General features: G+C 42.8%; 1 protein-coding gene across 1 annotated transcript in view; it reads right to left on the reverse strand.

The window, feature by feature from the left end:
• Inadl (InaD-like (Drosophila)) overlaps nt 1-27,870 on the reverse strand; it is a 291,743-nt gene that overhangs the window by 71,944 nt on the left and 191,929 nt on the right. Inside the window, exons 29-31 of the mRNA XM_013022201.1 lie at nt 18,439-18,531; nt 7,449-7,523; nt 3,589-3,700 (exon numbers count right to left, since the gene is read on the reverse strand). Coding sequence (XP_012877655.1) covers nt 3,589-3,700; nt 7,449-7,523; nt 18,439-18,531 — 280 coding nt within the window. The remainder of the gene's footprint in view (nt 1-3,588; nt 3,701-7,448; nt 7,524-18,438; nt 18,532-27,870) is intronic.

The following is a 27,870-nucleotide window of genomic DNA, read 5'->3' on the forward strand; positions in this document are numbered from 1 at the left end:
TTCCTTCCTTCCTTCCTTCCTTCCTTCCTTCCTTCCTCTCTCCCTTCTTTCTTTCCTTCCTTCCTTCCTTTCCTGCCTTTTTTTTTTTTGTCTTGAACTCTAGGCTTGAACTCTGGGCCTGGGCACTGTCCCTCAGCTCTTTAGCTCAAAGCTAGCGCTCTATCACTTGAGCCACAGTGCTACTTCTGGTTTTCTGGTGGTTAATTGGAGATGAGAGTCTCTAAGACTTTCCTGCCTGGGCTGGCTTTGAACCACAATCCTCAGATCTCAGCCTCCTGAGTAGCTGGGATTACAGGTGTGAGCCACCGACTCACGGCTTGGTTTTTACATTTTCTAAAGGTAAGACGAATAGAATATGTTAAGATATGTGAAGTTCACATTTCAGAGCCCATAAAGCTGTAATGGAACCCAGACCCAAGGTAGTTCTTTCAAACTACTATGGCTGAGTTGAGAAGTTACAATAGAGGTTCTGTGATCAATAACCTGTCTGGCTTATAGGAAAGTTTGGGATGGGCATGGTAGAATATACCTATAATCCCAGCACTCAGGAGCTTGAGACTATAGGATTCTAACTTTGAGGCCTCCTTGAATTTTCTAGTAAGACCTGTCTTAACAAGGTAGAGGCTGGTAGTTCACTCCTGCAATCCTAGCAACTCAAGAGGTTGAGATCTAAGGATTGCAGTTTGAAGCCAACCCAAGCAAATAAAGTCTGTGAGACTCTTATCCCCAGTAAACTACTCAGAAAAAGCTGTGGCTCAAGTGGTAGAGCACTAGCCTTGAGCACAAAGAGGCTTAGTGCCCGGTCTCTGAGTTCGAGCCCCAAGACTGGGAGAAAAAGGATAAAGGAAAAAAGGAGGTAGAGAAGGAAAGCGAAAAGGTTGACTGGCCATTTCTACCATAAAACAAAAGGATGGAGGGACGCTGGTGGCTTATGTTGTTATCCTACTTGGGAGTCTGAGATCCAGAGGGTCAAGGTTCAAAGACAGCCTGGGAGTAAAATCCTTAAGACTAAAATAAACTGGCTTGGGTTCAAACCCCAGTACTGAAAACAACAGCAACAAAAGGACCAGGCTGCATTTCAACCTGAGGGAGGTTCTCTGAGCAATATTACACCTTTGTGAGAAAGGGGGACAGAGTTCGGAGGACACAGAGGTAGGTTTGAGTACCTAGGCAGGGAGTTTCTATGTGGGTAAACCTGGGGCTCACTGCTCATCAGAACAAGGCAGAATGACTGAACAGGCTGTAAGGAATGGTATGAGGCCAAGCGTGCTGCTCCTGTTTACCTGAGACTAAGCAATTCAGTGGTCTCCTGGCTAAGGGCAAGAAATACAGTGATACAACCTCAGGAACACTAAAAAGTGGTGCATTGGAAGTAGAATATTAAATTGTAAACCTGACTTCTTTCTGGAGCTCTGTCTCTTGGTTCCATTAACTTACCATAAAAATGATGTATAATAGTGTCATAATTTCATGGCTGCTTTTTCAAAGTTTATATGATTCTTATTGACTGGCTGGTTTAGTCTCCTGAGTAAGGAGAGAGGAAACATAGTAAAGTGACTGGGGGCAGCCCTGCATCTCCCAGACTAGTCGCCAGCCAGTCTCCGTATCTCTGCTTCTCAATGTCTGGCTCCTACCAACTGCTCTATGAACATTTGTTAAGTAGATGAGGAAATGAATGCACTTTCCAAAATAAAATATGGAGTTATGAATTTCTGCTATTTAGGACAAACATGTAATATTTATTACCAAAACCTAACTGGTCCGTACCCAGAGTCAGCAACCTCTCCTGGCAGATAGGTCATCTGGTCTCTGTGGCTATCATTTGATTTTTATCATTACAGTGTGAAAGCAGCCAGATATAAACTAATGTAAACAACATGTAAACAAACATACTACCAGATACTGAGATGCAGATTCATATAATTTTCATTAGATATGCTTTTGATTTTTTAAAAAATTTTGTGCTGGTACTGGGGTTTGGATTCAGGGCTTTGTGTTCTTGCTTGGCTTTTCCTCTTAAGGCTGATGTTCTGCTATTTGAGCCACACCTCCAATTCTGGCTTTTTGTTGGTTAACTGGGGTAAGTGTCTCCAGCCTTTCCTGCTCCGGCTGGCTTCCAATTGCAATTTTCATATTTCAGTTTCTTGAGTCGTTAGGATTACAGGCCTGAACCATCAGTGCCCAGATTGGTTTTGATTTTTTTTTCAGCTTTTAAAAATGTGAAAATCTTTTTTGTTGTTGTTGTTGGTTGTAAGGCTTGAACTCTGGGTCTGGGTGCTGTCCCTCACCTCTTCACCTCAAGGCAAACACTGTATCACTTGAGCCACAGAGCCACTTTCAGTTTCCTGGTGGTTAATTGGAGATAAAAGTCTCACAGACTTTTCTGCCCAGGCTGGCATTGAACAGCGATCCTCAGATCTCAGCCTTCTGAGTAGCTAGGATTACAGGTATGAGCCACTGGCACCAATGAAAACTGTTTTTAGTTCTTAGGCCAAACAAAAATAGATGGTTTTTGTTTGACTGATAAACTAAAACTTAAACCCATTCATCAAAGATTTTAGTATAAGTCCAGTACTGTAAAATACTACCTACTTACTAAATGTTTTATAAAGACAATATTTACCAAAGAATATGTAATAGGCAATATCACAAAGTTGTGAAGCTTGCTATATACTAATATGAGGTTATGAGTTTGCCATTGGCAATCCGGTGCTGTAAACAGTCCAATTGTTTTTCTTTTTGGTGGTAGTGAGGTTTAAATTCAGGGCCTTAAACTTGCTAGGCAGATGCTCTACTGCTGAGCCACACCTCCAAATGAACAGTCTACTTTTTTACTTATACTGCATAAAAGCAAAGCACAAATGCTCTTTCTTTTGAGGTACCCCCTCCTTTTTTTTTTTGATGCCAGTACTGGGGTTTAACTCACGGACTGGGTTGAGATTCTAGTTTCAACTCCCAGTCAGAATAATTCAAGCCAGAAATCTGAAATAATAATATAAATATTAGTTTCTTTTAGTGCTGAAAAATATTTTTGAAAAAATTTACATCAACCTATATGGGGTTAGAAACTAGATTCAACATGATTTTGAAGGCATCACTCATGACCTTAACATAATCTTTAAGAGAGTCTTTCAAGTGGCATTTGCTGAGTCTTTCTGATCTTATACTTTAATAGGGAATACTAATGGTGGAGATGTGGAAAAAAAATTTTTTTGGGTGCTAGTCCTAGGGCTTAAAGTTCTGACTTGGGTGCTGTTTCTAAACTTTTTTGCTCAAGGCTAGGACCCTACTACTTAAGCCTCAGCTCCACTTTTGGCTTTCCGGTGGTTAACTGGAGATAACAGTCTCCTGGACTCTCCTGCCCAGGCTGGCTTTGAACTATGACCTTCAGATCTCAGCTTCCCGAGTAGCTAGAATTTCAGGTGTGAGCCACCAGTGCTGGGCTAAGGAAAATGTTGTCTGAGTTCCAGAGGTAAGAAAAGAGAAGTGGAACCAGGCATCCTAACTCCCCTGGTTTTCTGTTTAGGACATCATGGTCTCCCGCTCTCAGGATCCACGAGGGAATTCCGCTCAGGGAAGGAACCACACCTGAGAATTCGGCATCTGCTGAGTTGCTGGGTGGAGTTGATGCTAATGAGATCTCTTGTGAACTGATGGAGGCATTTGTTGAATGCTTTTGCTGTTTCACCGGGCTGGCAACCTACAAAAAGAAGGAAAATTACAAGTGTCAAGGAGGAGAGAGGAAACTAGAAAAAGCCTTAAAATTGCTGCAATGTTACTGAAATAATGAGGCATTTTAGAAATGTCTTTGGAGACTTTTGTGAGAAGTGGAAAGGGCAGGTGAGGTTCATCTTGGACCATTTCCCACATTTCCCTATTTGGTGAAGGGTGGATGAAGGGAGGAAGGCTAGCAGCTGCAGACACTCTAAAACTGTGGTCTTGTAGGAAGCTGGAGATAGCAGAACAAGCAGGTTTACAATTTCTACTCATTTTGCTCATCAAAGTGTGTTCCACCCTTTGTGCTGTGTCCCCTAAAGAACAATCTCTACAGTAACACCAAACCCCTAACACTCTCCATCTTTTCTGGATGTGCTCACAACAGAGATATAACAGATTGCTTAATTGAGAGACATGAGTTAGAAGGAAACCAAGCTGAGCGCTGGTGGTTCATGCCTATAATCCTAGCTATTTGGGAGGCTGAGATCTGAGAATCATGGTTCAAACTCACCCCAGGCAGGAAAAACTGTACAATAAGACTCTTAGCTCCAATTTATCACCAAAAAGCCAGAAGTAAAGCTGTGGCACAAATAGTAGAGTGTAGCTTTTGAGCAAGAAAAGGTAAGAACAGCACACAGGCCCTGAATTCAAGCCCCAGTACTAACACACACACACACACACACTCAGGCCCTGAATTCAAGCCCCAGTACACACACACGCACACGCACACGCACACACACACACACACACACACTCAGGCCCTGAATTCAAGCCCCACTACACACACACACACACACACATTCTCTCTCTCTCTCTGGCCCTGAATTCAAGCCCCAGTACTGACACACACACACACTCATGTCCTGAATTCAAGCCCCAGTACACACACACACACACACACACACACACACTCTCTCTCTCTCTCTCTCTCTGGCCCTGAATTCAAGCCCCAGTACTGACACACACACACACTCATGTCCTGAATTCAAGCCCCAGTACACACACACACACACACACACACACATACTCTCTCTCTCTCTCTCTCTCTGGCCCTGAATTCAAGCCCCAGTACTGACACACACACACACTCATGTCCTGAATTCAAGCCCCAGTACACACACACACACACACACACACACACACACACACACTCTCTCTCTCTCTCTCTCGCCCTGAATTCAAGCCCCAGTACTGACACACACACACTCAGACCCTGAATTCAAGCCCCAGTACACACACACACACATACACACACACACCTACCTCCCCCTAAGTTTGAGGGTTTCACTTGGCTTCTGTTGAATGTTCTCCTATTGTTTGTAAGTGTGTGTGATATGTGGAGGGGTAAATTGCCTGTCAGTAGGTGTGGTGATGTGTAAAGATGGCTTCATGACTCATCCACTGGCACTAAGCAAACTTGTAGGCCTGAGAGATTGGAGAGCTTGATTTTGCTGTGTACGTTGCTATATTAGGTTATGAGTTCAGGAGGATTTTGCAGGTCCTCCAACCTAATCAAACCCCGCAGTTAAACTTAATTGAACCTGCTTCCCAACTGAAATGCTTATGGAGGTTTAAAAAATTATGAATACTGAGATGCCTGCCCCACCACAAACTGAATAAATTGACATGGAGTGGGGGTGAAAGTCTGGTAAGTTGTTTTTTTGTTTTTGTTTTTGTTTTTTTCCCCAATCCTCAGGGCCTGAGTGCTATCCCTGAGCTTGTTTTGCTCAAAGCTTATGCTGTACCACTTGAGCCACATCTCCACCTTTGGCTTTTTGGAAATTTATTGAAGATAGGAGTTTCATGGACTGTCCTGCCCAGGCTGGCTTTAACCATAGTCCTCAGATCTCAGCCTCCTGAGTAGCTAGGATTATAGGCGTTAGCCACCAGTGCCAAAGTCAGGCAAGGTATTTTTGATCTCTAGTTATTATTTTGAGACTTAGTGTTGAGAGATAAACCATGACTTCTTAGCTGAGGGCTTTTAAGGGATCACAGAGGGAATTCTGGAAGCTGTAAAACCTCTGTGGTTATTTATTTATTTATTTATTTTTTGGGTCCGGTCGCCTGAACTCTGGGCCTGGGCACTGTCCCTCAGCTCTTCAGCTCAAGGCTAGCGCTCTACCACTTGAGCCACAGCGCCACTTCTGGCTTTTTTCTTTTTGCTTATGTGGTGCTGAGGAATCGAACCCAGGGCCTCGAGCATGCAAGGCAAGCACTCTACCACTGAGCCACCTTCCCAGCCCCTGTGGTTATTTTTTTTCAAACCTCTCTGGTTTAAATAAAATCATAAGTATGAGTGTTTATCTGGAGAAAAGATCAGGTCTTCCTAAAAGGAAGACATGAATTGCTAAGTTTGCTACCACTAATGACCTATATGTAACTCAGACATGTCACTTAACCTCTTCAAATATATGTGGTAGTGATCTATTATTTTATATCACCCCCAAGAAATGACTGTAGACTACCAGTGAATATAAGCTACAGGATCTTTGCTAGAAAGTTATGTGAGTTTGTATCAGTAAATCAGGAGAGTGAGTGTTGAGTGTCCTAGATTATGATTCTTACAAGCGCAGGGAATGGCTCTCACTTCCATGTGGTACCTGGTGCCTCAGAGGTAACTGATGAATATCAGTTGAATTAAGTTATTAAAACCTAATTTCAACAAACATATCAGTGTTCCAAAAGCAATGTAGGAGCTCAATGAAGAATAGCCATTGGTCCCTTGATAACATTAGCAGATGACTGGCCAGCTTTGATTGGAAACCTTCAGAGATGGAAAGTTCCGTTTCCACGAGGATGTCCATGGCTTTTGCAGCAGAGGGAATGTTGGGAAGTTCTTTACAATGGGCACTGCCGCTCTCTGCCTTACCCACACTTTCTCAGAGGAAAGTAGATGCATATTCTTATCAGGGAATAGATAGCAGGTGACGTTTAGGAGTCACTCCAAATCTAAAACTCTATGATTACAAAATTTTAGGGACATTTGATATGTACCTTAAGATAAAGTATTATATAAAGTATTAATGTATTGGGGATAATTTGCAGATACACTATATATTACAAAATCTGGTTAAATTAAAAAACTGCTCACAGATTTTTTGTTGTTGTTAAACTAACCTTGTTTGGTGTTTTTTTTGACTGGGCCTGAGGCTTGAACTCAGGACTTGGGCACTGCCCCTGAGCTTTTTTGCTTAAAGCTAGTACTCTGCCATTTGAGACACAGCTCAATTTCCAGATTTTTGGTGGTTAATGAAAGATAAGAGTATCATGGACTTTCCTGCCCAGTCCGAGTTTGAACCACAGCTCTATTTTGGGCTTTTATGGTAGTTTCTTGGAGATAAGAGTCTCACAGACACAAGATGGTTTCAAGCCACAATCCTCAGATCTCAGCCACCTGAGTAGTTAGGATTACAGCCATAAACCACCAGCCCTGAGCCTTGAAAATTTTGATACCATTACATGACATGGTACTCACAGAACACAAGGGTGAGGGGTATTAGAGGTGTCCTTCTAAACACCTGTTTGGGGTAGAGGTACAGAAAGACAACTAGGAGGTTTCTACATTCCTGTGTGTAACTGGTGACAAGACAGTGGGTGGACTTTAGGCTTCAGACCCATTGGAAGCGCCTGCCCAATAATAAGGATCTGATTTTATTGCTACCACCTCCCTTCTTGGAGAATTTCTATTGTACCCTGCCGAGCGGAGAGCAGAACCTAAGTGTGAGACCTACATGGTTAGTAGAATGTTCCAGTGCTTCCTCCTGATCTGCCATGCCACCTTCACCAGCCTCCTGGGACAGGTCCTCCTGAAACATAAAAGGTATAACCTGTCAACAGCATTGTGGGGCTCCATTGTACTTTTCAACATTGGCAGATGAGCATCATTTTTGTCAGTCTACTACAAAATGACCAAAATTCCAGGTCTGAATGCCCCATTCACCATCTGGACTGGTTTACAAATGAGCACAGGCCTGTCATTTCCCATGCTCTTCAGCCCTTCCGGATTGCCCAGCAGATATGCTCTGATGGCCATTTCAGTCAGTCTTTTCTTCTGCTGCCACACCAGTATCTTTACATCTGTGTTTATACTGAACATTGAGTATACTTTAGAATATTTTCCCCTAATATAGTCAATTAAGGGCACAGCACACCTGCCAGAGCAAGTTGTGTGAGAGAAAGGTTCAGTTAGTCTTGATTTGCATGGTGGGAGGAGGGGAGACGGATAAGGTCCAGGCTCTGGATGCACAGGTGGGGGCAGCCTATTACCTGAAATAAATCATATTGACAAACTGATCAGAACACTTGTGTCTGTGTCCTACCGTGTCCACCCTCTTATAATTATATTTTTTGTCAGTCGTGGGGCTTGAACTCTGGGCCTGGGTGCTGTCCCTGCACTCTGTAGTTCAAGGCGAATACTCTACCACTTGAGTCACAGAACCACTTCGGGTTTTTTAGTGGTTTATTGGACTTTCCTGCCCGGGCTGGCTTTGAACTGTGATCCTCAGATCTAGCCTCCTGAATAGCTAGGATTACAGGCTTGAGCCATGGGCCTCATCTGATAAGTTTATTAAAGGCATGAACTCCTGCTGCCTCTGGGTGTGAATGAGGCAAGGAACAAGGAGAGACACTACTAATTTGGGTAGGAGAGAAGATGTGTTCATTCTGCTCCTTGGGATGTTACTGGGTGATGGGGAGATGGGAAGAGGGATGACTTATGTCATGAAATATTTGTCAGGAGTTTGCAATTCTACCTCCTTGACGTAAGAGGTTTGCAAACACTGGGTATGATATTTAAGCTCTTCAAGCCTCTATTGCCTCATCTAGAAAACAGGGGGAGTAGTCATGTCATAGGGATGTTAAAAGAATTAAATGAAGCAATATATGCATCTGGCACGGTACCCAGGAAATAATGTTTACCAAAGATGCTTACAATGATAGTGAATGGAATTGAGCTGAGCTAACCCACATCCCTAAAGCACCATTGGGCTGAATCAGCCAGAAAATTAAGCTAGAAAGAATACCCCTTCCCCTTGGTTCCTCTTTTGGGGTATATTTACATATCCATTCCTCAATAGGGTCTCTACAGATTTGTAATCATGTAATGCAGAATGATCAGGTTATGCTCAGTGGCTCATTATCAGAGGAGGTTAGAACTGCATCCAGCCATCAGTTCTGTTCTGGTTTACAACCTGAGAGAGTTCATCCCACCATGGAAGCCAAGGCAGCAGCCTAGGTCTGCTGAGTAACTGCATTATCCTTAGCTGCCTACTTCCTGATCCTTTTTTTTTTTTAATAGCCAGCCTTAGTTCATTCATTTAGCTTCTCTACAATGTTCCCTTTGTAGGAGAAAGATCTTAGAATCCATCTCCCATCCCCCTTAAACTCTACTCTTAAACAGATATTATATGAAATGAACTCATAAGCTATCTTATTCCATGATTCTTCCCTGAATCCTTTGGTTGTTAGTGTCTCTTTCACAGAATGATCAACTTTTTTTTTTTTGCCAGTCCTGGGCCTTGAACTCTGGGCCAGAGCTCTGTCCCTAAACTCCTTTTGCTCAAGGCCACTTGAGCTACAACACACACCCAGCTTTTTCTGTGATGAATTGAAGATGAGAGTCTCACAGACTTTCCTGCCCAGGCTGGCTTTGAATTGTGTTCCTAGATCTCATCCTCCTGAGTAGTTAGGATTATAGGTGTGAGCCACCTACACCCATTCAACTTTTTTTTCTCTTCTGTATTTGAGACAGGATCTCACTAGCCTAGGCTGTCCTTGAACTCAAGATCCCCCCTGTATCAGCCTCCCACATTCTAAAATCATGGCATCTCATGAAACAAACTGTATAACACATAGTTGGCATCACGCCATAGGTCTCAACACAGTACATAATGCTTTGTGCATCAGAGCAATGCCTGGACAATAGAAGGTGCTGCTGAGATGGAGACTGAGACTAACACTAGAATGAGAGAAATGCTTGTCCTGCATTCCCCAAAGCTGCTTGACCCCTGTCCTCTGAAGCCGAGTAATTACAACACTGCAACTTTCTGGCCACAGTAACTCGCCCAAAGGTAGACACAGATAGACAAGAATATCTTGCAAGTTTTCCAAAGTGGACACAAGGGAAAACAGTCAGGCAGCCCCTTACTGGCAGAGGTATAGGAGCCTCCAGTAGTGTGTACATCATGCTGTAGAAACAGATCTGCAGTGCATGACTATCAAACATAAGCAGAACAGCCCCTGCCATCTTCAGGACTCCTATTGTCTCTGAAGCTGCATGCCAATCCTGCCCTTCCAGGAGTTAGATGGCAGTGGTGGGCAGTTAGAAGGGGACAGGACACTCAGCTTTTCAGAAAACTTCTCCTTTTGTCTAAGTAAGGTCAAAGTGAGGTTCTGTCACTTGCCACCAAGAAACTTGCAACTCCAACAGGATAGAGCCCATCTCACTCAGAAAAGAGCTATCAGGAAAGCAGACTCAAATGCCCCCAACTGAAGATGCAGAGTGAGCTGAGTAAAAGAAAGCCACTGGAGATGAGGCCTGTCAAACAGCAAACACAGATGTCTACTGCTGACTTTGGCTTCTGTTCTGTAGTCTTTAAATACACTCAAAAAGATCATCTTTGCCCCAGTCCGTCCCAGACTGGTTCCAACTCATCTAGCTACCCCAGAGCAAGTGAGCCTGCCTGAACAAGGGCACTTTTATACCTATGAACACCAAGAATTACTTGTTGTATTGCCCAAGCTAGCCTCTAACATTTGGGCTCAAGTGATCCATGTGAGCCTCACAAGAAGCTGGGACTATAAGAAAGCTACTGTATCCAGGAAAGAATTGCTTCTTTAAAGCTGGACTCAAATCCTAGTGTAATGCTTAAGATACTATATTCACTATACTAATTATATGTATATACACATATTGGTATATTGGTGTAGGTACTGGGATTTGAACTCCGGGCCTCATACTTTTGTCTGGCTATTTTTGCTTAAGGCTGGTGCTCTACTCAATGTCTCTGTTATCTTTATACTCCACAGAGGGGAAGAGAATGAAAGAATAAGCCAAAAGCTTTTCTCATGCATGTTCACGAAGGACATAGATTTGATCATAAATCTACTGTCTCTTTTTTATGATCAGGAAAGGGAAATTGATTGTCAAGGCAAATCTCAAGGGGTTTCTAGAATGGAAGATATAAAGAACAATGAGCTGTGAAAAATGCCACATATTTGAATGCACTTGAACTCTGCCATTGGCAATTTGCATACTGTCACCAAAGACAGGCCAGTGCTGACTCCCACCGTTTCCTGCTCCCGACAGGGACTTCCCACACCCTCTCTGTAGAAGCTGTCTTTATCATGGGCCTGAATCAGAACATGGGACTCTCACAGTGACAGCTGTTCCAAGGGTCAAACCAGAAACCCAGCAGTTTTTGATGGAGTGCAAATAGAGGGTAAAAGTGGATTTTAAACATACAGTTCAGGACCTTGCTTTTTAAAAATGAGCAGGATTTTACATTTGGGAATACCATCCTAGAAAGAAACTCTAATAAGAAGCTTATATAACATTAGCAACAAATATTAAACTACTTCTAAAATCAAATGCCAGCACCCCCCAAAAAACCCTAATAATTTCTAATTGAGCCCAGCAGTCAAAACTGACAGATTCAATCTGTAACAGAATCATATGCTGTATTATTCTCTTAAAAGTCAAACTCCGTTTATTCCTCCTCTTCCTCCTCCTCCCCCTCCTCTTCTTCTTTATAATTAGTGACAACATCCACAGCCAGTGGGTATTGATTTCTCTCTTCCCTGCTTTCACCTAATCATTTGTACACTGTCTTGATTCCAGGGGCACGACATGAAACAAAGGAAATTTTTTTCTTCATCGTTGTTTTGTTTTTGTGCAGTGAAAGTGACAGGAATGTATGTTAGGAAAGGGATTCATTCTCACTAGTGCCTAAAGCAGGTCATCTTCACAGTGAGCTTGACAATGATTTCATTGGAGATTGACACAATACACTATGCTTGCATCCTTAAAAAAAAAAAGCTAAAAAATTTTAAAAAATGTTCAATAAATGCTGCCTGGTCCTGTTGCTGATTCTGGTTCTGTGGAAAAGGTACGAGTGTTCACTACAGTGACAGGCCCTGTCTTACAGATTTCCACAAACAGACAGAAGTCAAATATCTCTTCCCACACATCTGCTCATCCTTCAGCCTCTTTCCTGACTAGGGCTGTACCTTACAGCCGTTCCCGTCTTGTTTCATTCTCTCATTCACATAAGCATGGTATCCTATCAATGGTGACTCCTCTGAATGTAGATTTAAAGCTATTTAAGCAGCAGTGGTTATATCGTTTGAATCTTCCAAAACAAGCATTAGCCCAGGGCTTGGCCAGCAGCCCAGGAGCACCCTGCTAGAAACGGCCCGAACAGATGTGCCCCTCATTCTCTCCTCATTTTGTGCAACTGCTTAGCAACAGTGCATTCTGCATGTCAAGCGACACTTGTCATGACAAGTCTCCTTCCCATTGTAGCAGCCTCCGGAACATTTCTTATTTTTTTTTCACAGTTTTTCAGAATTGTTTGGTTTTTTTTTTCAGACTGTCAGTGGCATTTGTCTTCACCATTGTCTTTCATTGTAAAAATATCTTTCAGACCCTTTGGCCCCCAAATGAGAATGAAAATGAGAATATTCTAGATATCTCAGAGCAGAATTCAGTTGGTGGCTCCTTTATGGAGATTTTTGGATTTACAGGGCAGCAAGATATCTGGGAACGACTTCTCACGAACCTGCATGAGCTGTGACATGGAAATTCGCATGGCAGCTGTCAGGTTGTTTGCCACACTGTCCTCACCAGCGTCTTAGGGAACACTTCACTCCCTACCTTGAAAGGTATGGTGAGTCAAGATCCATGTAAAATTGGCAAATGCACTTCCTGAAAGGTCAGACTTCCCTGTGGTCAATAATGCTGCATGTGCACATGGCCTGGTAGACCCCCCTTTCTCAGGTGAAGAAGGCTGTCAGACACATCTTGCCTACTCTCAAGACTGCCCAGCCCTAGATCCTGCCTCTGCCATGCACTGGCTATCTGGTTTGGTATGTGCCTATACTCTCTGTCCACATTTCTGCAACCAAAATGAAGACAGAAATCTGGGCACTGGTGGCTCACACCTGTAATCCTAGCTATTCATGAGACTGAGAGCTGAGGATTGTGGTTCAAAGCCAGCCTGGGAAGGAAAGTCTCTGAGACTCTTATCTCCAATTCACCACCAAAAAAGCTGGAAGAGGAGCTATGGCCAGTCGTTAGCAAAAAAACCTAAAGGACAGCAACCAGGTCTTGAGCTCCACGCGCCCCCCCCCATACTAGCATGAAAAAAAAAGTAAAAACAAAAATAAAACAAAAACAAAAAGGAGGATGCCTACCTGTCTGCTATGCAGATCAAGAATGATTTTATATGTGAAACTCAGCACAGGACATACCTACAGTAGGGCTTAGGAAATGGCAGCTAGCAGCCATACCAGACTTTGCGTATATAAAACCTAGATGTGCCAAGACTGTCATGCTTTGGTGTGCATTTCTTAGAACTGTGATGTGTCAAGCTTAGGAGTGTAAAGATACATGAAGTATCTTTCTTGTCCAGGAGCGTGTCACACTCCATCGAACGCACGCATCACATACCACTTGTCAGCTGTTGGAGCCAGCCACAGATGTGTTTCCTTTAGCCCACACCATTTTCTAAAGATTTTTAAGCTGTGTTTTATAACTAAGAGCCTTTACATAAAGATCCTGGTTTCTACTTCTCAAGGAGAATGGACATGTTCATTTCTGTGTGGACATGTTTTCATTTCGCTTCTATCTATACACCAGGAGGGAAAGTCAGTCATATGGTTACTATGTATAATATTTTGAAAAACTGAAAACAAGTTTCCCACAGCCTTTTGCAATCCTGTCAGCACTTTAGGAGAGCTCCAAGCCCTGCCCCACACTGTCAGCACTGGTTACTACCTGTCACTGATTACAACCCCGTCGTTGTACAAGAAGCGTGATCTTATGCCATTGGATGCCATGTAGTCTTATGCCATTTCTCTCATTCACAGATGTTTACTGTGCTATGGGCTATCTGATACCTTTAGGAACTATGAGCATCTTTCCTGCTCCCTCTTCCCTCTTTTCGTGATGGTCTTGGGGCTTAAACTCAGGGGCTGGGCACTGTCCCTGAGCTTCTTTTGCTCAAGGTTAGCCCTCTACCACTTGAGCCCCAGCACCACTTCTGGCTTTTTTCTGTTATTGAGGTACTGAGGAATCAAACCCAAGGCTTAATACATGCTAGGCAAACATTCTACCACTAAACCACATTCCCAGCCACTGTCCCTGAGCTTTTTTGCTCAAAGCTGACTTCTACCACTTGAACCACAGTTCCCCTTTCAGCTTTTTGGTGGTGAATTGGAGATCAGAGTGTCATAGTCTTTTTCTGCCTGGGTTGACATTGAACTGTTATCCTCAGATCTCTACTTCCTGAGGAACTAGGGTTACAGGAGTGTGCTTCTGGTGCCTGGCCATCATTGCCCATGTTTAAATTGGGTTCTTTACCTTTTACTTCTTTGTCATGAGCTGGTCACTTTTAACTGATCTTACTATTAGTGACTACAATGGTATGGAGGAGATGGCCAAGAACAAATGAAAAGGGAAAACTGGCTTTACACCACAGCAGAAAACCAGGGTCAGAGATATAAAGCCACTGCCAAGGCAAAGGAGGCATATTCAAAGCAACAGTGCTTGCTTTTCCTTCCCACCTAAGCTTCTAAAAAGTAGCAGGCTGAGGTGAGTACTGTCCAAGCCCATTTCAAGCTCTGGAAGCCAGTCATAGTGATATACATTTGTAAGCCCAGCACTTGGGGAGGATGAGGTAAAATTACAAGTTCAAAGTCAGCCTGGGCTATATAGCAAGAATCTGTCTCAACACAGATGACAGACAGACAGATATTTACACACAACTCTGCTGTCCTGCTCACTGCTTAATCTCCTGCATGTAACATAGGTGACACATAAGAAGTACTTGACTCATAATTATTGTTTGAATAACTAGATTACCTAATGATGTTTTGTCCACTTTAAGGCTGTCCTTATAAGCTCCATGGGTGTGAGAGATGGGCTTTGAGGGCAAAGAAGTGAGTTTGAGTCCTGACCATGTTATGTCACCCACCAGCTACGGAGAGGGTCTCAGCAAGTGCATTTGCCACCCCGTAATTCAGTTCCTTATCAATTAAGTAGGCTAATACCACATGCTCACCAGTAAGCATTACCAGGTTAACAAGATACACAGAACAAAAATGACTGCAGTAGGCTAGCTCCTTGACACATTCCAGTTTCCTTCATGTCATGAAACGTTTCTTTGAACGTCTATATTTAAATACGAATGTAAAAGGTAAATAGATAAATTTACTGTTAATTATTTATAGGCCATATTTTTCTGCATTTTAGAACTCAAGACTTAAACAAAAAGAACATTTGCCAAGTCAGATCCCAGGGTGAGCTTCTTGTTGCTCCCAGACCTCAGTTTTGCCTCCGGGCTGGGGCCTGCTGATGGTTACAGAGCCACTTCCAGCCCAGAGCCTGGCTTCACTGCTTATTTTAGGCAACTCACTGAACAGCTCTGGACCTCGGTTTCCTTTCTGTTACATGGGGACGATCCTGCTCCTTCACAGGGGAGCTCAGAATAATGCCTGCCACACATCCAGCCAATGTTACCTGTTATTATTTGATCTAAATATTAATTTTAAGTGGCCACTTGACTCCTTTAAGGAAAACCCGGAGAGTTTCAAAAACACTCTCTCTGGGTCTGTCTGGGAAAAACGTTCGCAGAAATGACACATCGGAATCAGCGCAGTAAGGAAGATACAGGATTTGCCTCTGCAGGCGGTATCATCCAATTGCCTGTGGGCCTCCACAGAAAGAAGGGCAGAAGAAAGGCGATGTCTTTCTCTCTTCTTGAGCAGGGTCACCATCTTCAGCCATTGGACACAAGAACTCCAAGCTCTCCAGACTTTGGACTGAAGGTCTTATCTTCCTTCCCCACCCATTCTGAGGCCTCTAACTTAACACTTACCCGTGCAAATGGCACACTGTGGAACTTTTCAGCTTCCAGAATCACTTGAGCCAATTCCCCCAACAAATAATATATTGGCACTTCCATTGAGGGGTTAAAAATTGAGACTCTTAGATCAAATTAAGCAGCAAAAAGCTCAAAGTAGAGATGTAACTCATGTGGTAGAGTGCCTGACTTAAGTAAAAAGTTAAGGGAGAGTCTGACTTTAATCCCCAGTACTGGAAAAAAAATCAGTTTTCCAAGTTATATCTTAATGGCTCATTCAGTAGAGCTATTCCTCTTGCAGCTAACCTATAATGCTTTCATCAGAATTACACTCACATAACTACAAAACATCCTCCTTTCCTCTGCCCCCCCTTTTTTTGTGTGTCCTAGGGCTTGAACTCAGGGCCTGAGTTCTGTTCCTGAGCCTAAGCTAAAGGCTTGCATTCTACCACTTGAGCCACAGTGCCACTTGCAGCTTTTTCTGAGTAGTTTATTGAAGATAAGAGTCTCATGAATTTTCCTGTCCAAGATGGCTTTAAACCACGACCCTGAGATCTCAGCCTCCTGAGTGGCTAGGTGTGAGCCACCATCACACAGGTTAACAAGGACAGAGGATGACCCATTGCAACAATGATACTCACAAGACACTATGATGGACATGAACTTTACAACTTTGGGGGCGGGGATGAGGAGTGAGGGAGGTGGGGGAAGGATGGGGTAGTGGGAGAACTGGGAGAACTACAAAGGAAGGGTTAACAATGCTTGACAAAAAATGTACTCATTACCTTACTAGTGTCACTGTAACCTCTTTGTGCAGCACTTTTACATAAAATAAATGTTAAAAAAATCTCAGTTTTAAACAGTGATTGAAGTATCTTCTGGCATGTTCCGATAGTACTTAGTAGTTATCAACTTCGATAATTCTTTTTTTTTTTTTTTGGGTCTGGTCGTGGGGCCTGAACTCTGGGCCTGGGCACTGTCCCTCAGCTCTTCAGCTCAAGGCTAGTGCGCTACCACTTGAGCCACAGCGCCACTTCCGGCTTTTTTCTTTTTGCTTATGTGGTGCTGAGGAATTGAACCCAGGGCCTCAGGCATGCAAGGCAAGCGCTCTACCACTGAGCCAACTTCCCAGCCCAACTTCGATAATTCTTAAAGCCTTTTGGTGTCCCCTAGCTCCCTCTCCCCCATCCATTTTACACAGGCAGAGACTAAGGCACAGAGAGGTCATTTCCTATATGCTTAGAACTGGGATTTGACTCCAAGTAGCCTGGTTCTAGTGCTTGCATGGAGAGTAATTTAGTTCTGTTGACTCAAAAGAGTATATTATATTGGGCACTGGTGGCTCACGTCTGAGAGCTACTCAGGAGGCTGAGATCTGAGGATTGCAGTTCAAAGCCAGCCCAGGAATAAAAGTCTGTGAGACTATTATCTTCAATTAACCATTAAAAGTCTGGAAGTGGAGCTGTGGTTCAAGTAGTACAGTGCCAGCTGGAATGAAAAAGTCAAGAGGAAGTATAAGGCTTTGAGTTCCAATGCACATTATAAAGAAAAAAAAGCTGGGCGCCGGTGGCTGACGCCTGTAATCCTAGCTACTCAGGAGGCTGAGATCTGAAGATCCTGGTTCAAAGCCATCCGGGGAAGGAAAGTCCGTGAGACTCTTATCTCCAATACACCACTAGAAACCGGAAGTGGCGCTGTGGCTCAAGCGGTAGAGCACTGCCTTGAGCTGAAGAGCTGAGGGACAGTGCCCAGGCCCAGAGTTCAAGCCCCATGACCGACCGAAAAAAAAAAAAAGAGTATGCTATATAAACATAGGTATTCTGAGCATTATACAAATATTAAGTACATGCTCCAAAAATTAAAATAATTATTTGAGGGACTCATGAGCTTCTGTATCAGCAAGCTTTAAGAAGTCAGTCCTACCTCTCCAGGTTCAAGATGTATGATGTTCCATGGAGCAAAATAAGGTCTCATATAATATTGGGGAAAATAATTTCTGCCCTATAGTCTATATAGAATTATTTCAGTGATAAGATTGAATAAGATCATGAACCAACTAAACACCATTTAAAAAATAACTGTGATATTAATGATATTAATGTGATATCATGATCATGTGATCATGATGTCACATGAAGTTTTGTTTTGCAGATTGAAGAGCTCTGTGCAAATATTTTTTTATAAGGTCTTATAATGGGCTTAAAAATAGTCCACACAGGCTCTCACCTAGATTTCTGAAATAGATTCCAGATGCCTCCCTGCCTCCACTCTCTCACAATCGCAGTTCATTTTCACAAACCATCACATGAGTCACAAACAAGTTATTTTCTCCATAACAGTATTTCTGAGAGGAGTCCCTTGACTATGGATGGGGGGTGGGGGTATTGACCAAAATCATCCCCAACTGAATGGTGGAAATAGGGCCACATGTGATTGCCTCACACACAGCTTAAGTCTGTGGGTAAAATGCTCAGGATTCCACCTAGATATTTTGCTACATGGAAAACTTCTCCTGGCTCAGAGATCCAGATGCTCAAGGAAGCAAAGCCAGCGACAGGTGATCTTCCTAAGGTCAGACAAAATCTAAACAACACAACTCAAAGAGCCAAGAGTCTAGACGAAAGACAGGCAGAGTTCTTACCAGTGGGGAGCTCTCACTTCTAGGCAGGGGTTTGATACCAACTTCTAGACCGCCATCTTCCTCACTACTGACAGGCTCAGGGCCACTCTGCTCCTGTGGGATGTGAAAGAAAACAGCACAGATGTCATTTTCTACCCACTCCACCCCAAATTGTGCACACATATGCAACACAGCATACGTTCATGTTATAGTGGACCCAGCTTCCACAGAGGCCATTCCTTTCTAGCACAAGGCCCTATGATCATGGTTGCTCTTGTTTGTTTACTTTGTGTATGTATGTACACAAGTACTGGGGGTTGAACTCAGGACCTGGGCACTGTCTTTTAGCTATTCTTCTCGAGGCTGGCAACTCTACCACTTGAGCTACACTTCTACTGCTGGCTTTTTGGTGGTTAATTGGAGATAGGAATCTCACACTGTCTTGTCTGGGCTGGCTTCAAGACTTGATTCTCAGATCTCAGCCTCCTGAGTAACTACGATTATAGATGTGGCCACTGGCACTCGACTTTTGGCTTATATTTATAGATGCCCTCTGCTGCTTCTTAGAGCTATGCCTTCCAGGGCTGGCCCCAACTCTGTGCTCCAGGTTTTCTCAGTGAGAATTTTATAAATTCCATTTAGTGAATTTTATATATAAGACTAGAATTGAGACAGTGCATATCTTATTTTTTTTTTAAATCAAACTCCTAGAGCTATATGTGGCATAGGAAAACGATTTACCAAACAAGTGGCTGAACTGATGCATGGAGTATTTATTTTCTTGATATATTTTTCCTAACAAATACTAAAAATACGTAATTAATATAAATGAGTTATGTTGTAATAATGACGCCTATTAAAATTCTAAAACTCATTATGCATATCTTCAATTTAATTAGGACATACTAATGGTTCTGGTTAATTAACCAGAACTTTCTTTTTTAAAAAAAGTAGCATGGGTATGGTGTATAACATGTGAACACCGTTATATGTTATAGACTGTGATAGACAATTTGCTCCAGGAAAGTTAGAATGAACTTGTGACTTTAAATGAGCATCATTATTCCATAATACTGTGAAATTTGGGAAATTATGTAATCACTTAATCACAATCAAAAAAAAAAAAGAACCTTGGGGAAGGTAGGGAGGGAAGGAATGGTAGGGGGAAAACAATGGAGGGAGTAACAATGCTCAATAGGAAGTGTACTCATTACATCACTCATGTAACTGTAACCCTCTGTATAGCATCTTTACAATAAAAAAAAAAGTAAGTTAAGGAGTGGGGGGCGGGGAAGGGATAGGAAGGGGAAACAAAGGAGGAGGCAACAATGCTTGTTAAGAAATGTACTCATGATCTTGCCCATGTAATTGTAACCCCTCTGTATGGTATTTTCACAATAAAAAATAATAAAATAAAATAAGTAGCATGGACTTTAGAATGAGTCAGATTTTGGCTCAGAAGTGAACTTTGCCATAGAGTCACATGATTTGGGGGAGAGTGCTTTCTAAATCTAAGAATAAGCTGCACATGGTAGTACATGCCTTTCGTTCTAGCTCTTGAGAGGCTGAGGTGAGATGATTGTCTGAGAGTTTGATACCTGCCTGCAGAACATATTGCCTGCAGAGTACAAGAGCCACTATCATCTGGCTTACTTCTTTTTTTCTTTTTGCTGGTTCTGGGTGGGGCTTGAACTCTGGGTGGCCCTTGGAGCTGCCCTTGAGCTCTTTTTTTGCTAAAAGCTGATACTCTACCATTTGAGCCACAGCTCCACTTCCAACTTATTCTGGTATTAGTTGGAGATAAGAGTCTCACAGTCTTTCTGACTCAGCTGGCTTTGAACCGTGATCCTCAGATCTCGGCCTTCTGAGTAGCTAGAATTACAAGCCTGAGCCACCAGTGCCCAGCATTTTTTTTTTTTTTAAGACAGGCTCATAGCATAGCTCAGGCTGGCCTCCTCACACTCAAAATCCTCCTTCCTTCACCTCCCAAGAGCTAGGATTCCAACTGGCAACACAGGAAGTTTGTTTACACCAATATCACCACAAACTTGTAGTGGGTTGTGCTACAATGTCATGATGGCTATGTCAGTAGATAACAGGAATTTTCTCTTCCGTTATTATTATGTGGGATCATATAGTGTAGGTGGTCCAATTGACTGAAGCATTACTATGACACATATGACTACTCAGATTTCTTTGTTTTTGATACAGGATCTCAGTTCTCATAGACTTCTGAGCTGGGCATTGGTGGCTCATGCCTAAAATCCTAGCTACTCAGGAGGCTGAGATCTAAGGATCTGGTTCAAAGCCAGCCTGGGCAGGAAAGTCTGAGACTCTTATCTCAAATGAACCACCAGAAACCTGGAAGTGGCACTGTGGCTCAAAGTGGTAGAGTGCTAGCCTTGAGAGAAAATGCTCAGGGACAGCTCCTAGGCTCTTAGTTCAAGGCCTATAACTGAGAAGAAAGAAAGAAAGAAAGAGAGAAAGAAAGAAAGAAAGAAAGAAAGAAAGAAAGAAAGAAAGAAAGAAAGAAAGAAAGAAAGAAAAGAAAAGAAGGAGTGGCTCATGCCTGTAATCCTAGGTACTCAGGAGGCTGAGATCTGAGGATCACCGTTCAAAGCCAGTCCAGGCAGGAAAGTCAGTGAGACTCTTATCTCCAATAAACCACTAGAAAACCAGAAGTGGTACTGTGGCTCAAGTGGTAGAGCACTTGCCTTGTGCTGAAGAGCTGAGGGATAGCGCCCAAGCTAGCATTCCACCACTTGAGCCACAGCTATACTTTTTTGGGTGCTTGATTAAAGAGTCTCACAGATTTTCCTGCCTAGGTTGGCTCTGAATCACAATCCTCAGATCTCGGCCTCCTGAGTAGCTTGAAAGTGTGAGCCACCACCACCATCCTGCTTTGGAAAACTTTATATGTCCAAGTTGCTTCCTGTGTTTGATTCTGTGGGCCATGGCGAGACTGTCGGACCCAAACACCAAGTTAGATTGCAGAGGGAGTAACCCTGTAAATGGCCTCCACCTTTACCCCAGGTAATAGCAGATGACACTTGTGTGTGTGTGTGTGTGTGTGTGTGTGTCTGTCTGTATGTCTGTCCATCTGCCTCCCCTTTCATTTGTTACACAGACTCATGCCCTCTTCCCCCTAAAGTCACATAACATTTTATCTGAACTTCTTCAGCCACTTTCTTATCATCTTTTTGCATCCTAATTATGTGTGTACAGAGCTGATATCTCTCAGGAAGAGACAACTGAACTTAACATGCCTCATCCATTCCTGTCACCTGACCCCCATTTATATTCATTTTTACATTTCTCCTCAGTCTTTCTTGCTTCAAAGTTCCTGCTCTTTCTACCTGCACAATGTTCCAAATCCTCCCAGGTTGTCTCTTGTGTATTTAGCCCGATAGGACTCCACTGAGAAAAAGGTGTGAGTCCAAGGACAGATGGAGGAGACCCAGGCAGAAAGGAAGCTTAGCGATGAGCCCTTTACTCTCTGGGAGAGCTGAGGTTGCTGAGGGGGTGTTTGTGCTAAAACGAGATCTAGAACAACACCTTGGATTCTGTTCTGAGAACAGAATGGCTCACGCTGCAAGGAGCCTTCAAAACTCTCCACAAGCCAAGACTTAGGACACAGCACATAGCCAGGGACAGGATGGGAAACAGATTCAGCAGCATGACATCCAGGGCTCCAGCATCTCCCAGCGGCTGAAGACCATCTGCTGATGGACGGTGGCACTGATACCCAGGATGATACAGTATGTGTAATCCAGATGGCTGATGTTCCCTTCTAGTCCTGCTGATCCTCAAACCACCTGTCACAGGTCCTGCAAGACCATGGAAGCTAAAAGTGGAGCTGTGGTTCAAGTGGTAGAGCACTAGCCTTGTGCTAAAAAGCCTAGGGACAGTGCCCAGGTCCTGAATTCAAGCCCTAGGACTCACACTCCTCTCCCTACCCACCCACCCACCCACCCACCCACATACTTTGGTAAGTTTAAAATAAACATACTGTTGACTCAAAGCATGCTATTCTCATAGTTCCCAAATCTAATTCATGGTTTAAAAACAACATACCATGATTGATTACTCTCACAAATATTTCTATAAGGCCATGTTACTCGACGTGACAAACTGAATTTCTCTCTTCTACCTGAAACTATAAGCATCTTTATTAGTTTACTCCGAATTCCAGAAAGGCAGAGAAAGGGGAACGGACACAAGAGAAATTCTGCGGCAAGCCCTTTCCCCAGACAGCTTCTGTTCCTCAGTTAAAGCCTTCTGCTACAAATCACTCCCTGTGCAAGAAAACAGGATGACCGAGAAGAGGGATCAATAAAGGCTCATGCTTATCTGAAGAGAGTCTCAAGGACTTAGCTGCTTTCTTCTGGAGAAAAGAAATGACCATCTTCTACCCGGACTCTGGTGGGCCACAGCGGCAGCTTCCTACCTGGTCTCCCTCCTTGAGACATCTTTAACGTTGCCATTCCACTCATCTACCTCAAGTGGAGCCTTGATCAGATCATCCCACTGTTCAAACTGCCTTCAACAGCATCAAGTGCCTAAAGCATGAAATTCAAATCCTTCGAGAGTCAAACTCGAGGGTCTCATTTGACCTCAGTTTATATTCTGTTATTTCCTTTCTCTTCCTCTTATTCTCCTCCCCTATATCACACTGTTGTTTTTTTCTTCTGTATCTTCGATTGTGTTATTACCATGTTCTGTCTAAATGTATACTTAATTTTTCTGTTTTTAAGACAGACATCATTACGTAATCCAGGCTGGACTTGAACTTGCTATGCAATTCAGGAAGAACAAGCTGAACATAAAAGCCTTCCAGAAGTTACTTCTTCAAAGAACTGGTGGGTATGGATGACTGAGGGACAGGCAAGAGGGCCACCTATACAGAAAAGGCAATAGGAGCAAAGACAAAATGTATGTATATGCGCACGTGCATATGTGGGCACACTTGTGTGATCAAGAGACACATGGATTACTTGGTGCTTTCCTTATGTATTGTGAAGAAAGAAAACCTTGTAATGAAGATACAATATTGATAGGCAAAAGGAAGGTGTTAAAGACTTCTTTGGTTTTGTGTGCGTGCGTGTGCGTGTGTGCACACGTGCCATACCAGGCAACTTATGGCCTGGGTACTAACCCTTCAGCTTTTTCACTCAAGGCTTCAGTCATAGCTCTACTTCTGTATTTTTGCTGATTACTTGGAGATAAGAGTCTCAGACTTTGCTACCTGGACTGGCTTTGAACTGTGATCTTCAGGCCTCAGTTTCCTGAGATTATAGGGTTACAGACATGAGTTCTAGGCAGTACTAAGGATTTTTGAGCAAGTTCAACAAAGAAAGGGATCCTGATGACCCAGAGAATGAGATTTGCAAACTATCCATCTGATAAGGGATTGATACTTTAAAAAACAAGAGAAAATTGAACAATAGCAAGAAAACAAGTAACCTGACTTTAAAAAATGGGCCAGAAGGACTAGTGGCTCACAACTATAATCTTATATACTCAGAGGGCTGAGATCTGGAGGTCTAAGGTTCAAGGACAGCCAGGGATGAAAAATCTGAAAAAAATTCCTGCTCAGAATAAATAACAAAAGCCATGCTGGAGGCATGACTCAAATGGTAGAGCACAAATTATGAGCTAATACTTAAAAGGAAGAAACCCTGGAAAGGAGGAGATGATGGGAGGCATGTGAAGCTGAAACCTCTTGGTACCACTATTTCAAGATAATAAAAACAAACATAAAAGGAACAGCTAGGTGCTGGTGGCTCAGGCCAATAGTCCTAGCTACTGAGGAGGCTGAGATCTGAGGATCGTGGTTCAAAGCCAGCCTGGACAGGAAAGTGCATGAGATTCTTATCTCCAATTAACTACCAGGAACCTGGAAGTGGCGCTGTGGCTCGAGTAGTAGAGTGCTTGCCCTGAGCTGGAGAGCTGAGGGACAGCACCCAGGTCCAGAGTTCAAGCCCCATGACTGACAACAAAAATAAAAAATAAAACAAAAGGAACAAATTTTGTTATGTATGGAACAGTAAAAATGGGGGGACACTGGAAGCTAAGAATTCTGCTGCACTCACATAATGTTCACATAATCACAACCACTATAAGCTTTTCCTGAGTGTTGGGAACAGTGCTGTGCATTCTACAAACATTATTTAATTCTCCAGCCAATCCACAGTTTTTATTATCAAATCCACCTTAAATATGGAGAAACAACATGCTGAGCTTCACTGGCTCAAGTTCACTCAGCTAGAAAATGAGGGGCTATAAAGATGAGGCTGGGATCTGAGCTTCTGCTCTTTCTCACTGTGTCCTGCAACTTCCCTAATGGTATTCTGTCACAAGAGGACTGCGGTAGAAATGCAAATAACCATTATGAATAAATACAGCTGCATACACTATAAAATAGTTTACCCCCACTTACTACTTCATTTCCCAACTCCTTTTGACACATGCAGGAGAGGCTAATAACCTGGCTTTACAGAAAAAAAAAGACAAGCGTTTGGGAAGCTATCTGTCCTTTTTCAAGGTCATGTGCCCAACAGGCAATTAATTGGCAGAGCCCGTCTGAGAAGTATATCATCTGACTTCTTGGTCGATATTCTGTTAGCAGTTTGTTTTTCACTCTACAACACAATTGCATGAAGCAATCTTATTCTGTTATCCCCTTCATGACTGAAACAGTGTCTGACACACACCTAATAAGAGCTCAATATGTTATCCTTTGGGTGCATGCTCATTAAAAAAAAAAAAGTTTTTAAAAAAAGGGAAAAGAAGCCAGATGCCGGTGGTTCATACCTGTCATCCTAGCTACTGAGGAGGCTGAGAGCTGAGGATTGTGGTTCAAAAGTCAGTCTGGGAAGGAAAGTCCACAAGACTCTTATCTCCAATTAAACCCTCAGAAAACCAGAAGTGGTGCTTGGCTCAATGTGGTAGAGTGCTAACGTTGAGCAAAAGAGCTCAGGGACAGAGCTCAGGCCCTGAATTCAAACCCCAGGACTGGAAAAATAAAAAGGATGAAAAGAACTTGATAAATATTTGCTGAGTAGAATCAATGTGATGAAGTATCATTAGTATATAATAAAAGTATCAACTGACTATGTTGAATTATTATTATATCATCCAACTTAATAGTGACAGGGCTATATTTGGTTATGATTTAAATGCACTCTTTCAGTCTTGGGTCAGATAAGAGTGATGCTTAAACATTCAAAATAAATAATTTTGTGATTGGCTGGAGATCAAGTTTGTAGAATGCTTAGCATTATTCCTGGCACACTGGGAGAGTTCCCAGTGGTTGTGATTCTATAAATATAAGGGAGGAGGAAGGCAGAGAAGACCACACAGCTGGGAGGGGACTGGGCAGCAGTTGGAGACCAGAGCATACCCAGGCACTTCCTACACTGTTCATAGGGTACTGATCACCTCCTATTTAATGGCCAGTGCTACAGTCATAGTCAAGGAAATAGCATTGCCTTTTAGAGATAAGTGACCAATGGGGATGTCATTAGTGTGTGTGTGTGTGTGTGTATGTGTGTGGGGGTTGGACTGGGGATTGAATTTAGGGCCTTGTGTCTTGCTTGGCTTTTTCTGCTCAAAGAGTGTTTGTTCTATCACTTGAGCCACACCTCTACTACTAATTATTTCTTCTTTTTCTTTTCTTTCTCCTTCTCCTTCCTCCTCCTCCTCCTCTTTCTTCTTCTCCTTCCTCCTCCTCCTTTCTTCCTTCCTTCCTTCCTTTCCTCCTCCTCCTCCTCCTCCTTCTCCTAACTGGAGAAAAGAGTCTATCAGATTTATCTTCCCCTGGCTGGCTTTGAACTGTGATCCTCAGATCTCAGCCCTCTGAGTAGGTAGGATTACAAGCAAGAGCCACCAGGGTGCTACTTGCAACTTAATTATTTTTTAAGACAAAATGCAAAGGACAACACATTGCTGTTTCATCTAGCTGTTGTAATAAGAACAACCCAAGAGTGGTATTATTTATACTCTCTATTACCATTCCTGCTTTATTTAACAATAAAATCAATCTTCTAATATTTCAGAACGCAATGGATATTTGGAATGACACTAAGTTGTTTTTCTGACAAATTCTGTTAGCTTGAGGCACAAGTAAAATTTATTTTTTACAGATAGCTGAATGTCACCATTTCTGTGACTACAATTTAAAAAATGAAAGCAATAGGTAATATATAATATAAAGACTGAGTTAAATAGACTTCAGTACCTGAATAAATAAAACAAAGAGTTTGTGAATGAGGGGGGAGACAATGGAAGGAGTGACATTGACCAAGATGCATTGTATGCATAATCTGACTTATGCAACTACTTAAAATAATAATAATAATAAACAGCCATAAAACAAGAAGTTTTAGCTAGCTGAATGCTTGCTTGTATAGAGGACAGAATAAGTACTCCATGTACATGACTTCCTTGCTCTCTACAACAAGTCCACGAGGGCTTAGTGATCACACATCCAGGTAAACGCAGGAAGCTGATACTGAATTGCACAACTGTATATGGCACGCAGGAACATTACTTAGCCTCTTAAGCCTCAGTCTCTTTATAATAATGATCACCTTCTCCTTTCATGTGAGAAGGACACAAACATACATATTGAAAGTATCTGTGTGACAGAGAGGGCACGGTGCCTGGTCACGCTACACGCGTGGCCCTCCCCCACAAGGAGGGCAGCGGGCCTAGCGGGCCAGGTACATGCTAAAGAAGACACAGAGATGACAAGCAGCCAGTCCTGATGGAAGGAAGCCAAAAACCCCAGGCAGAAATCCCAGAAATGGTCCTCTCAGAACCAAACATACCCAAAGGGTGCCAAAGGGTCACACCTGTAATCCTAGCTACTCAGGAGGTTGGGACCTGATAATCATGGTTCCAAGCTAGCCCACGTAGGAAAGTTTGTGAGGCTCTTATCTACCACCAAAACCCAGAAGTGGAACTGTGGCTCAAGTGGTAGAGGACCAGCATTGAGTGAAAAAGCTAAGGGCTATTGCTCAGGCCCTCACATCAAGCTCCAGTACTGGCACCAAACATATACAGACCAAAACAAACAAACAAACAAACAACAATAAAAAACCCAACAACAACAAAATACCAGAAAAAAAAACCAAAGTATTAGACCTAAGCATTTCAGACCAGGGATAGTCAACCTTTAGAGCAATAGTGAGATGTATATCTATCATCTACAAATCTAGAAGCAGACTGCAATTAAGACAGCGATTATTTAGAATTAAGGTAATTATTTGGAATCACAAGTCTTCAAGTTTTTACTTTGGAATGTGTATGAAATCTGTTTTGGGACACAGTCTTAATGATATAGCTAAGGTTAGCCTAGAATTTACTACATAGCCCAGGAACTTGTGGTCCACCCAGCTTAGCCTCCCGTGATAATTCCATGCTGGAACTATCAGCATGCACTATCATGAC

Source organism: Dipodomys ordii, unplaced genomic scaffold (assembly GCF_000151885.1).
Source record: "Dipodomys ordii isolate 6190 unplaced genomic scaffold, Dord_2.0 Scaffold61, whole genome shotgun sequence".
NCBI lineage: Eukaryota > Metazoa > Chordata > Mammalia > Rodentia > Heteromyidae > Dipodomys > Dipodomys ordii.